General features: G+C 41.2%; 1 protein-coding gene across 3 annotated transcripts in view; it reads right to left on the reverse strand.

Moving 5' to 3' along the window:
* LOC143041064 (uncharacterized) overlaps window positions 1-13,824 on the reverse strand; it is a 154,801-nt gene that overhangs the window by 92,473 nt on the left and 48,504 nt on the right. For 2 of the 3 annotated variants that reach the window (XM_076212719.1, XM_076212717.1), the window contains exon 6: window positions 1,508-1,589. In XM_076212719.1, coding sequence (XP_076068834.1) covers window positions 1,508-1,589 — 82 coding nt within the window. Of the gene's footprint in view, window positions 1-767; window positions 1,590-13,824 lie in introns of those variants that run through there. The other variant, XM_076212718.1, reaches the window with a different exon arrangement.

Here is a 13,824-nt window from a genome sequence, read left to right on the forward strand (position 1 = left end):
ACATTGACACAGCCCGAAGGGATTTCTTCCCATCTCCTTTTCTGCATGAGGGGAGGGAGAGTGGGGTTGCCAATTTAATGAACTGGCCTTGCTGTGGATGTACTGTGTCTTGCGACACTGCCTGTGACCCAGGGCAGTGGGCAAGATGCAGGGATGACCCATCATCCAGGAGTCATGATAAGTGGGAGGGAAGAGGGTGGAGGGGAATGGAGTATGTTGGGAATGAAATGGGTGGGAGTGGTTTTTATGCCTTTGTTTTTTGCTACCTCCCTTGTAAGGGGGAAAGGGCCTTTGGTATGTGTATGTATGTGTGTATAACTATAATTCTGCCATCTGGAGGATGTTCAAAAGTAAGTTCTCCAAACTTGTCCATATATTTCAATGTTTTGTGAGTTATCAGGAATAATGTCTGTGACAAATATTATTCCTTATATCTCTATGAAGATGAAACATTGAAATATATGGATACCTTTAGAGAACTTACTTTTGAATGAACTCCAGATGGAAGAATTATAGTTACAAAATTGGAAGGGAGGGTGGAGGGATGTGGAGTGTTTTCAGGGATGGAATGGGTGGGAATGATTTTATGCCTTTTCCTTTTTGGCTACCTCCCTAGTAAGGGGGAAAAAGCCTTGGTGTATGTATGTATGTATATATATATATATATATATACAGTCGTACCTCGGTACTCGACCGCCTCTATACTCGACCAAATCGGTGCTCGAGTAGAAAATGCATCGGACCTCAAACAGATTTTCGGTGCTCGAACAGCGGGTAAGCGTCAGTTCGACTCAGACCGCCAGCGGAGTAAGACGTACGCAGTTTGTTCGAGTATTTCTTCCCAGATTTAAACTTTTTCGTGTTGCTCTAGCCCTTAATAATGGGTCCAAAGAAAGACAGTGATAAGGGGAAAATTGGTTTCGGTGTTCGAACAAATCGGTGCTCGACCACCACCTCAGAACGGATTATGGTCGAGTACCGAGGTACGACTGTATATATATATATATATATATATATATATATATATATATATATATAAACTGTCAGAATGCTGTCAATTTCAATTCTATACACACATACACATATGGATATACATATACATATATATATATATGGAGAGAGAGATACACATATGCACAGCTATATGTTTACAAACCCATGTTTTCAATGTCTTTCCACATGATTATTGGTATAATTTGTTACTTTTCATACATGATATTCACTGCTGAAATATAAACAAAACTAAAGAAATATTTCTTATTTTCAAAACGTGTGTGCTTCTCTTCAAAATATTTACTTTCACACATTACATAGTTGTCCACATTTAGTTATATCTGTGTTCTGAAGTTTGGCCTATGATTTACTTTTGAGAAGGGAGTATGGACTAACATCTACACCCATATCTGGCATGTCGAGGTCATCATCCTTGGAACCTTCATGAAGCAACACATACTCCCTTGAACTATAGCCAAATTTCACCACATCTTTTTCAACTAATTCTACAAACCTTTTAGCATCAATTCTGCGATTGTTCACGTATGTTCCATTGGCTGACTCCAGATCTATTATATAGGGCTTCACTGTGCGACCTATAGAAATGAGAGGGGGGGAAAAAATATATGACATTACAGTTAAAAATTTATAATTCAACTGAATAAATTTACATCTTAATGATAGATGAAGGAAGGTAAAGAGCCTATTCTGAGGCCATCACCTTTACCCTATGTGCTTGGACTGTTGGGGTAGGAAACAGTCACTGCTGAGAATTAGAGTGCAGGATTCAAACCCACAACTAAGTGAATGCTAGACCAGCACACTTCCAATTATGTCACTAAAATACAACATCCACCTCAAACACCTTGGCTCAACAGCTGTAAGAGCCTTAGCTGACATTTTCAACTACTCTTGGTCGTACAACAAAATCCCAACCATCTGGATGATAGCTCACATGATTCCTATATCAAAACCAAACAAAACTCTGTGATATACCACTAGTTACTTCTTTTCATCTGACTTTCATCTTTCACTACTGTTCTCATATCTGTCCATTAAATTTTTTTTTTAACCACTCCTACATTTTTTACTTCCTCACAAACATACTACCTATCTCTTCCCTTTTACTCTCATCTGTACCACATCCACGCACATTAAAAGACCCAAACCTTAGGGTGCTAGTTTGAAAACTCCTAGACCCTCTTATGCCTTTACTTTTTTTTAGGAATGTCCCCTGTGGGGCTACAGGGAGAAGGATGCCTGGTCCCAATCCCCGTCCCTTTTTTCTTGCCTCTTTCGATCCAAGTGGAAATACTTGGTGGCAGTATTCTTTTGCCCCCACCACAGGGTAGATTTTTTTTTGTACCAGCACTTAATGTACACCCTTTCCTGCTTCTGGTTTGGTACCTATTTACCTATTCTTTCTTTATAAATTTCTTTTAATATATTCAATTTCTCTTCCATCTTTGTTTCTTCATTTAAGAAGTTTTCCCAATTTACTTTTTGAAAGAATTTCCTGAGTTTTTCAAAATCCATTTTGTTGTACATTAGTCTTCCTTTTCTATGTTTCTCATTTCTTCCCAAATCAAATTCTTCTTTCAGTTCGAACTCTATTAGTATGTGGTCACTTTTCCAAATTGGTGTTTTGTATCCCATTTTATCCACAGTTTCAGGCTCTGTTGTAAATATTAAGTCTAGTCTTGATGGTTCTTCTTTGTTTCTATATCTGGTATTTTCCTTTACCCATTGAGTCATTGTGTATTCAATGGTCATATCCATTAGTATATTTCCCAAAAGGTCCTCTCCACCTTTTACTGTCATCTCCCAAGATATTTCTTTAGAGTTAGTCACCCCCCCATAATTACTATGTTTCCTCCTTTCAGTAATTCATTTAATGCATGCTTTGTGTCTTCCAACATTTTGAGATGGTCACTCTCTGTCCAAGAATATGTTTTTGGGAGCATATATATTACTACAAATTTTCTACTTTTTATGTTGCTGTTTTTCACTTTTATCATAATTAATTCCACATTACTTTTTCCTTTTGTTATCTTGTCACATTTAAGTTCTTAGTCAAAAACATGACTCCACCCTGTTTCTCCTCTCTATTTTTCATCCAATGGTTGTATAAACCTTGTTCCACAGTATTTGGTGGTAGTGGACCTTTTAATTTTGTCTCCACAATTCCCATTATATTCAGTTTCTCTTCTGCCTGATAGTCACTTAATTCGTTTAGTCCTGAAATCATGCCATCTATGTTGGTATACATTATTTTTATAGCTAAGAACTCAAACCTCAACTAGCACGTAACAAGTGACAGTGACTTAACCGATTGTGTCATCAAGAGAGGTGTCTCTCTTGATGGTGTAATTGGTTAAATCACTGTCCCTTGTTACGTGCTAGCGGAGGTTCAAGTCCTTAGCTCTACCTCGTATCAATTTCTGCATGTATGCCTCGAGTTTCTTGATGTTGATGGCTTAGAATTATAGTGAATTGTAGTTGGAGAGGGGGGTCAAGGATTTAATGAAGAGCCCTTGCTGTGGATGTACTGTGTCTTGCAACACTGCTTCTGACCCAGGGCCGTGAACAAGATGCAGGGATGAGCCGTCATCCAGGAGGTGCCAAGATAAGATGGAGGGTAGAGAGTGGAGGGGAGTGGAGTGTATTGGGGATGGAATGGGTGGGAACGGTTTTTATGCAGTGGGAAATGCTAAGAAAATGACCGTGATGAGTGAGGAAAATGGAGGAGAAATAAGGAAGGATGAAGTGAAGGCAGTTGTTAAGATGATGAAAGCAGGTAAAGCACCTGGTCTGGATGGATGCCATGCACAATGTCTAAGAAAAGGAGGTACAGTGATGGTGGACTGGCTGGCGAGTTTATTTAATGTTTGCTGGAGAGAGGGTAGAGTGCCGGAGGACTGGAGGAAAGCCTGTATAGTTCCACTTTACAAGGGAAAAGGGGACAAGTGTGAATGTACTAGTTTCAGAGGGATTAGCTTGTTAAGTGTAGTTGGGAAGGCTTATGGGAGGACCTTGATTGAGAGGATTAGGAGAGGAACAGAGGGAGTAATTGGTGAGGAACAGTGTGGATTTAGGACAGGTAGAGGTTGTGTAGATCAGATCTTTGTGGTAAGACAGATATGTGAGAAAGCTATAGGAAAGGGGAAGGATGTTTTTTGGGCTTTTATGGATCTGGAAAAGGCTTACGGTAGGGTAGACAGAGAGGCACTGTGGGAGATTATGCAAATATATGGGATAGGAGGAAAGCTTCTAGGAGCTGTCAAGAGTTTTTATGAATGTAGTAGAGCTTGTGTCAAGATTAGAAATGGAGAGAGTGAGTGGTTCGAGGTAAAGGTGGGACTTCGTCAAGGATGCGTTATGTCGCCCTGGCTGTTCAACTTATACATGGATGGGGTAGTGCGAGAGGTAAATGCAAGGGTAGTGGATCAGGGATTGGAGATGGTTAAAGAAAATGGAGAAAAGTGGGAGGTGAGCCAGCTGTTGTTTGCGGACGACACTGTGTTTGTGGCAGGATTGGAGGAGGGATTGAGGAAGTTGGTGACAGAGTTTGGGAGAGTATGTTATTGAAGAAAGCTAAAGATAAATGTGGGTAAAAGTAAGGTGATGAGATGTACAAGGGGTGAAAGTGGCAGTAGACTGGAAGTGAGCATTAAGGGAGAGCGACTGGAGGAAGTGGATAGTTTTAGATACTTGGGTGCAAATGTGGCAGGAAAAGGTGGAATGAAGGTGGAGGTAGAATGTAGATTGAGAGAAGTGAGTAAATGCCTTGGTGGATTGAAGAGTGTAATGAGGAATAGACATTTGGGAATGGATGCTAAGAGGAGACTGTATGAAGGAGTGATTGTGCCAACAGCACTGTATGGGGCAGAAACATGGAACATAAGAGAGGAAGAGAGAAGGAGTTTGAATGTGTTTGAGATGAGGTGTCTGAGAAGTATGATGGGGGTTACTAGGCTAGATAGAGTGAGAAATGAGGAGGTGAGGAGAAGAATAGGGGTGGAAAGGATAGTTGGGATATAGGATTGATGAAAGAGTATTAGGATGGTTTGGACACATGGAAAGAATGAGTGAAGAAAGATTAGTAAAAGAGGTATGGAAGGCAGATGTGGAAGGAGTGAACATGAGGGGACGTCCTAGGATGAGGTGGATGGATGGGGTGAAGGACATTGAGGAAGGACGAGGAGAGGAAGGACGGGAGAGGACAGAAGACAGGGGTGAATGGAGAGTGGTTGTATATGGATGATGTTGTGATGCATGAGATGAAGTGGGCGGGGGTGGGAGGTGAGGTAGTATGTGTGGGCAAAATTTGACGCAGCCCGAAGGGATTTCTCCCCGTCTTCTCCTTTTATGCATGGGGGGACGGAGAGGGGGGGTCGCTGATTTAATGAAGCAGCCTTGCTGTGGATGTGCTGTGTCTTGCGACACTGCTTCTGATCCAGGGAAATGGACAAGGTGCAGGGATGACCCGTTATCCAGGAGGTGCTAAGATAAGAGGGAGGGTGTAGAGTGTATTCAGGGATGGAATGGTTGGAAATGATTTTATGCCTTTTCCTTTTTGGCTACCTCCCTTGTAAGGGGGAAAAAGCCTTGGTATATATATGTTTTTTGGCTACTTCCCTTGTATGGAGGAAAAAGCTTTTGGTATATGTATGTATGATGTTGTTACATACAGCCACTCCTCGTTTAACGACGACAATTGGGACCAGCGTCGCCGTCGTTAACCGAATTGGTCGTTAAGCTAAAGTGTATACATATACGTACATGTACTATATGTACAATGTCCAGCAATACATGTATCTTTATTTTTGTGTATTTTCCCTCTTTTATGCAGTACATTAAAGCTTTATTTACTGTTTATTTACGGTGGTTAGGTTCCCGAAATTACCGTATATGACCAAATCCGCGTATGCTGACTTTCCATATTGAATACCGGGGTATTTTTTTAGTTTCGACCATGGGCGCAATATAGCAATAGAAAATTAATTATTAATTTTGTAAATTAAAATGTATCAACGTAATATGCAATTTTGTGGGCGGAAATGAAAGTAAAAAATACCATGCTACAAGAAAATATGCTAATGAACGAAGTCGGTAGCATAGGATTGGGACGCCATCTTGTCGTCTGCCAACGTCTCTCACGACGACGACAACGAGGACGAGCCGGATGACATTTAATTTGCAGGTAATGATTTATCAAACACAGGTTAGGTTAGTTTAGGTTAGACGAATTCATCATCCTTTTATTTCTTCGACATCGGCATCTATCATAACAAACATGGTGTACCATTCGTCCGACATGACTTCGTTACTTACGAAATTTGTTTTAGCACCTTTTTTTTTATTTTTCCGCTCACAAAATTGCATATTACTTTGATACATTATAATTTACAAAATTAATAATTAATTTTCTATTGCTATATTGCGCCCATGGTCGAAACTAAAAATTTACCACTACCGGTATATACTGTACCCCAGGTAGTTTTTGCAGCTTGGAGGATGGTAATGTAGACCTAAGCTTTAGAACACTTTACCTCACAGTTAATATCCACCGTACAAGTTCAATTATACCATCATACAAATTTGCCTCAGCCAACTTAATTATCGTACACAACGTCGTAACTTCGGGAGATTTACGTTAAACGTCTGTCATAAAGCCCGTCGTAACTCCGCGTCGTCACTAACCAAGTAGGTCGTTAAACAAGGAGTACCTGTATATATATATATATATATATATATATATATATATATATATATATATATATATATATATATATGTTCAGCAGTGGACTCAGAATGGCTGATTTGATTTCGATATATATATACATACATACATACACCAAGGCTTTTTCCCCCTTACAAGGGAGGTAACCAAAAAGGAAAAGGCATAAAATCATTCCCACCCATTCCATCCCTGAATACACTCCACACCCCTCTACCCTCCCTCTTATCTTAGCACCTCATGGATGACGGGTCATCCCTGCATCTTGTCCACTGCCCTGGGTTAGAAGCAGTGTCGCCAGACACAGCACATCCACAGCAAGGCCGCTTCATTAAATTGGTGACCCCCCTCTCCGTCCCCTCATGCATAAAAGGAGAAGACGGGGAGAAATCCCTTTGGGCTGCATCAAATTTTGCTCACACATACTACCTCACCCCCCTATCCATTCCACCTCATGCATCACATCATCATCCATATACAACCATTCTCCATTCACCCCTGTCTTCTGTCCTTCCTCAACAGACATTCCCCTCTTCCCCAAAGCCCCCTTCACCCCATCCATCCACCTCATCCTAGGACGTCCCCTCATGTTCACTCCCTCCACATCTGCCTTCCATACCTCTTTTACTAGTCTTTCTTCACTCATTCTTTCCATGTGTCCAAACCATCCTAATACTCTTTCATCAACCCTATCTCCCAACTCCCTTTCCAACCCCGTTCTTCTCCTCACCTCCTCATTTCTCACTCTATCTAACCTAGTAACCCCCATCATACTTCTCAGACACCTCATCTCAAACACATTCAAACTCCTTCTCTCTTCCTCTCTTATGTTCCATGTTTCTGCCCCATACAGTGCTGTTGGCACAATCACTCCTTCATACAGTCTCCTCTTAGCATCCATTCTCAAATGTCTATTCCTCATTACACTCTTCAATCCACCAAGGCATTTACTCGCTTCTCTCAATCTACATTCTATCTCCACCTTCACTCCACTTTTTCCTGCCACATTTGCACCCAAGTATCTAAAACTATCCACTTCCTCCAGTCGCTCTCCCTTAATGCTCACTTCCAGTCTACTGCCACTTTCACCCCTTGTACATCTCATCACCTTACTTTTACCCACATTTATCTTTAGCTTTCTTCTATCACATACTCTCCCAAACTCTGTCACCAACTTCCTCAGTCCCTCCTCTGATCCTGCCACAAGTGCAGTGTCATCAGCAAACAACAGCTGGCTCAACTCCCACTTTTCTCCATTTTCTTTAACCATCTCCAATCTCTGACCCACTACCCTTGCATTTACCTCTCGCACTACCCCATCCATGTATAAGTTGAACAGCCAGGGCGACATAACGCATCCTTGACGAAGTCCCACCTTTACCTCGAACCACTCACTCTCTCCATTTCTAATCCTAAAACAAGCTCTACTACTCTCATAAAAACTCTTGACAGCTCCTAGAAGCTTTACTCCTATCCCATATATCTGCATAACCTCCCACAGTGCCTTTCTGTCTACCCTATCATAAGCCTTTTCCAGATCCATAAAAGCCCAAAAAAACATCCTTCCCCTTTCCTATAGCTTTCTCACATATCTGTCTTACCACAAAGATCTGATCTACACAACCTCTACCTGTCCTAAATCCACACTGTTCCTCACCAATTACTCCCTCTGTTCCTCTCCTAATCCTCTCAATCAAGATCCTCCCATAAGCCTTCCCAACTACACATAACAAACTAATCCCTCTGAAACTACTACATTCACACTTGTCCCCTTTTCCCTTGTAAAGTGGAACTATACAGGCACTCTACCCTCTCTCCAGCAAACATTAAATAACCTCACCAGCCAGTCCACCATCACTGTACCTCCTTTTTTTAGACATTCTGCATGGCATCCATCCAGACCAGGAGCCTTACCTGCTTTCATCATCTTAACAACTGCCTTCACTTCATCCTTCCTTATTTCTCCTCCATTTTCCTCATTCATCACTCTCATTTTCTTAGCATTTCCCACTGCAACTATCTTTCCCTCCCTATCCTCCTTCACATTTAGCAACTCCCTAAAATATTCTGCCCATCTTCCCCTTACTGCCTTCTCTTCCATTATCATCTCTCCATCTGCACCTTTTACCTTTTCTTCTCTACTTGATTCGCCTCCTCTTCCTCTCTTAATTTCTTTCAAAAACATCTTTTTATTACCTTTTTCTGTCATACTCTTACCCCATTTCACATCTGCTCTCCTCTTTGCCTCCTTTACCTTTTTGCTTTACTTCTCTTTTCTTTGTACCTCTCATATGACTACCTCGTCCTATTTTGTAACCAATCTGTGAAAGCTCGCTTCTTCTCTTCTACAACCTTCTTTGTTTCCTCATCCCACCATTCACTACCCTTCCTTCTATTTCCTCCTGTCCTTCTTGTTCCACACACCATCCTTGCACACTTTGTGACTCCCTCCTTGAACCATCACCATTCCTCCTCCACACCTAGCTCTACTCTATCCTTTACACCCTCCCACTGCTCCTTCAGCTTCTTCTCGTACTCCTTCTCCTTTTCCTTTTCATTTAAAGAGTTCACTCTAAGCACCTCCCTACCTTTTGTCCCTTTCCTCTTTCTCCATCTATCCTCCACTCTCAACTTACCTTCCACCAAAATATTATCTGATATTCCCCCACCCTCTCCCCTTAGCACATGTACATCCTTAACTCTTCCTATCATAGTCCTATTTACCACTACATAGTCCATTAATGCTCTACCACCCTTCCATCCACCACCCTCTCCCATGTGTACTTATGGTTGACTTTCTTCCGAAACACTGTATTTGCTATCATCAACTCTCTTTCTAGACACATTTCCACCATCAACTCTCCACTACGATTCTTTCCTGGAACTCCACATTTCCCAACCACTCCATCAATTGGACCATTTCCTACCCTAGCATTAAGGTCTCCCAGTACTTTTACGTTGACATTTCTCCCTAAATACCTCTATGCACTCATTTAAATCTATCCAAAAGGCCTCCCTTTCTTCTACACTCTTCTCACTGCCAGGCCCATATGCACTTACAAAGACCCACATCTCCTTTCCCAGTTTCACCTTCATCCACATTATCCTTGAGGAAACCTCCTTCCACTCCACTACACGTTTACCTATCTCTTCACTTACTAGAATAGCCACCCCTTCCCTCCCTCACCCTCTCTTTACTCCTGATAACCTCCCACTTACACTCCCAAACTTACACTCACCCTTCCCTTTCAACTTAGTTTCACTCAAAGCCAACACACCAACTTTCTTCTCACAAACATACTACCTATCTCTTCCCTTTTACTCTCATCTGTACCACATCCACGCACATTAAAAGACCCAAACCTTAGGGTGCTGTTCCGAAAACTCCCAGACCCTCTTATGCCTTTACTTTTTCGTTTAGGAATGTCCCCTGTGGGGCTACAAGGAGAAGGATGCCTAGTCCCACTCCCCGTCCCTTTCTTCTCGCCTCTTACGATCCAAGTGGAAATACTTTTTTAGCAGTATTCTTTTCCCCCACCACAGGGAATTCCCCCACAGCAGAAAATGAATACTCAGAGAAATGGTACAGGACAGCAGCAAGGGGTTGGGGGACAGCATAACGGAGGGACAGTCATAGTATAAAAGTGTCATCATTTCTCTATGAAGAGTTTTCCTCTATCATAGACAAAATGATGTGTGGCTCTGGTCCGTAGGGGCGCCCCATATAGACCCTAAAGTATCAACTGCATGCTACTTTGGCACAATAACAAGCAGCCAATACCCCAGACGTGGTATATATATATACATACAGACGATATATATATACATATGTATATATCACTTTGACAAAATGTTGTAGCACATATGTAATTAACCACTTCAATACGGGACTTAAATCTCGCGGGCAGCAGCCAATGCCAGCCGTACGACGTAACGAAATAATATTCGCATCATAAAATATAGTCGCCGCTTATATCGATCGTTCTCTCTTTCACCCGCGAATTTTGAAAACCACCGAGAATGGGATTAAGGGCGCATTTGGGAGAATGTAAAAACACAGGGGCGACTACAATAAATATAATCAAGTCGCCGATATGGCAGCGTCGCGAATCCACTTGCTCCTCATGACGCCTACGTGTGCGGCACCGTATGGAAGGGGTTAATAATCACGAAGAACCCACAGTCGGAATAAAAAGGAAACTTTAGAAGAATGTGTAACTTCTATATTTCGGCTAATAGCAATAGCCTGAAGAGGGCTATAGCTATTAGCCGAAATATAGTAGTTACACATTCTTCTAAAGTTTCCTTTTTATTCCGACTGTGGGTTCTTTGTGATTATATGTATATACAGCCAGTCCTCGCTTAACAACGATCTCGTTTAGTGATGACTCGGAGTTACGACGGCAGCTTAAAAAGTAAAAAATTGTCAAAAATATTCTTTCACTGCATTCGAATCTTCACGCCTACCGAAACACATGCGATCGCTACTCGTCAGTTGTAACCGTAACACTCTGCTAGCGTGTCTATACTTAAATTTGCTCCTCAAGTTTTTAGTGATTTCTAGTTAACGGTATACAACTTTATCCCTTCATGATGACTAGAAAACGAAAGAATACAAATTCTCCTACTGGATCCGGTCCTAAGAAGCAGAGGAAAGCCATTGACTTAGATGTAAAAATGAAAGTCATTAACGAGCACGAGGGAGGTAAGAAAGTCCAAGCTATTGCTGACAGCCATGGCTTCTCACATTCAACTATCTCTACAATTCTCAAGAACAAAAGTTGTATCAAAGAAATGGCAAAACTATCGACAGGATACAGCGCATTGTTAACTAGGCAGTGAAAAGGATTGGTGCATGAGATGGAGAAAATTCTTTCGGTGTGGATTGATGACAATATCGAGAAAAATATCCCTGTGAGTCTTGGTTTGATTCAAAGTAAGGTGCTGAGCATCTTCAACACCCTTAAGACATGTGAGGGTGAAGGATGCACTGAAACTTTCACAGCAAGCAAAGGATGGTTTCAACGATTTCGAACTCGATTCAGTTTGCATAATCGTGGAGTTTATGGTGAAGCTGCAAGTGCAGACGTAGAGGCAGGCAAATTATTTATTGAAGAGTTGGACAAGATAATCGAAGAGGGAAGCTATCTTCCACAACAAATTTTCAATGTAGACAAGACGGGCATATTCTGGAAAAAAAATGCCAGAAAGAACATACCTTCACAAAGAAGCCAAAAGCATGCCTGGTTTTAAAGGCATTTAAAGACAGAGTGACATTGCTTTTAGGTGGAAATGTTGCAGGATATAAGCTTAAGCTATTTCTCTACTATTGGTCTCTAAATCCACGTGTTTTAAGAAATGTGAATAAACACGCCTTGACAGTTTATTATCGTGCAAATTCAAAGGCATGGATGACTCAAGCTCTATTTGAAGACTGGTTTTTCAATTGCTTCGTGCCTGAAGCCAGACAATATTGCATTGAAAAAGGCATCCCATTCAAGATCCTGCTTCTCCTTGACAATGCTCCGGGCCACCCCCCAACATATTGGAGACCTACATCCAAATGTGAAAGTTATTTATCTCCCTAAAAATACGACGTCAATCCTTCAGCCTATGGATCAGGGGGCAATTGCTAATTTGAAGGCACTCTATTTGCGCATTACTTTTTCCAAGGCAGTACTGGCTACAGAGGACGACGCGATGGATCTTCGGCAATTCTGGAAAGAGTACAACATCTTGCATTGCATCAAGAATATTGAAGAAGCTTGGAAGCAAGTGACAGTGAAGTATATGCAAGGTATTTGGAAAAAATGTCTTAAAAGATTTGTGAACAATTTTGAAGGGTTTGATGTGGCCAAAAACGTGGATGTGATAAATAAGAAAATTGTTGAGCTTGCAAGCGTGTTGCAATTAGAAGTGGAGCTCGATGATGTGCAAGAATTAGTTGATTTTGTAGAAGGGGAGTTGAGTAAGGAAGATTTAGTAGAGTTAGAAGAACAGCGAAAATTAGAGGAGTTAGAAAATGAAAGTGAACAAACTGACGAAGTACAAAAAAAGTTTACTGCAAAGGACTTAGGAAGTGCGTTTGCAAGGATAAATGAAGGTGTGTTAGAAATAGAAGCCATGGAAGCTAATGTAGAACGCTTCACAAAATTTGAGCGAAACATAAAGGAAGCACTTCGATGTTATCAGGAGATCTACAATGAGAAAAAGAAACAAACAAAACAAATGTCTATTTTAATTTTTTTCAGCAAAAGTTCAGCTACCCCTACCATGTCAGCCTCACACTCATCTACCCCAGACTCCCCAGTACCTGAACCCTCTCGTGAGCGTGAAGAAGAGGTCAAGGACCCCGATGTTTTAGATGAAACTCCAGAAAGCGAGATATTTAAATTATAAATTCTTTATGCTTTTTTCTTTTTTTCAATATGACAATTGGGACCAGCGCGCCGTCGTTAACCGAATTGGTCGTTAAGCGAAAGTGTATACATATACGTACATGTACTGTATGTACAATGTCCAGCAATACATGTATCTTTATTTTCATGTATTTTCCCTCTTTTATACAGTACATTAAAGCTTTATTTACTGTTTATTTACGGTGGTTAGGTTCCTAAAATTACCGTATATGACCAAATCCACATATGCTGACATTCCATATTGAATACCGGGGTATTTTTTTTAGTTTCGACCATGGGCGCAATATACATACATACATATACCAAGGCTTTTTCCCCCTTCCAAGGGCGGTAGCCAAAAAGGACAAGGCACAAAAACATTCCCACCCATTTCATCCCCGAAAACACTCCACACCCCTCCACCCTCCCTCCCATCTTAGCACCTCCTAGATGACGGGTCATCCCTGCACCCTGTCCACTGCCCTGGGTCAGAAGCAGTGTCGCAATATAGCAATAGAAAATTAATTATTAATTTTGTAAATTAAAATGTATCAACGTAATATGCAATTTTGTGAGTGGAAATGAAAGTAAAAAATACCTTGCTACAAGAAAATATGCTAATGAACGAAGTCGGTAGCATAGGCTCGGGACGCCATTTTGTTGTCTGCCAACGTCTCTCATGACGACGACAAC

This window comes from Oratosquilla oratoria, chromosome 30, assembly GCF_046742065.1.
Source record: "Oratosquilla oratoria isolate Oo_2021 chromosome 30, ASM4674206v1, whole genome shotgun sequence".
NCBI classification, from domain to species: Eukaryota; Metazoa; Arthropoda; class Malacostraca; order Stomatopoda; family Squillidae; genus Oratosquilla; species Oratosquilla oratoria.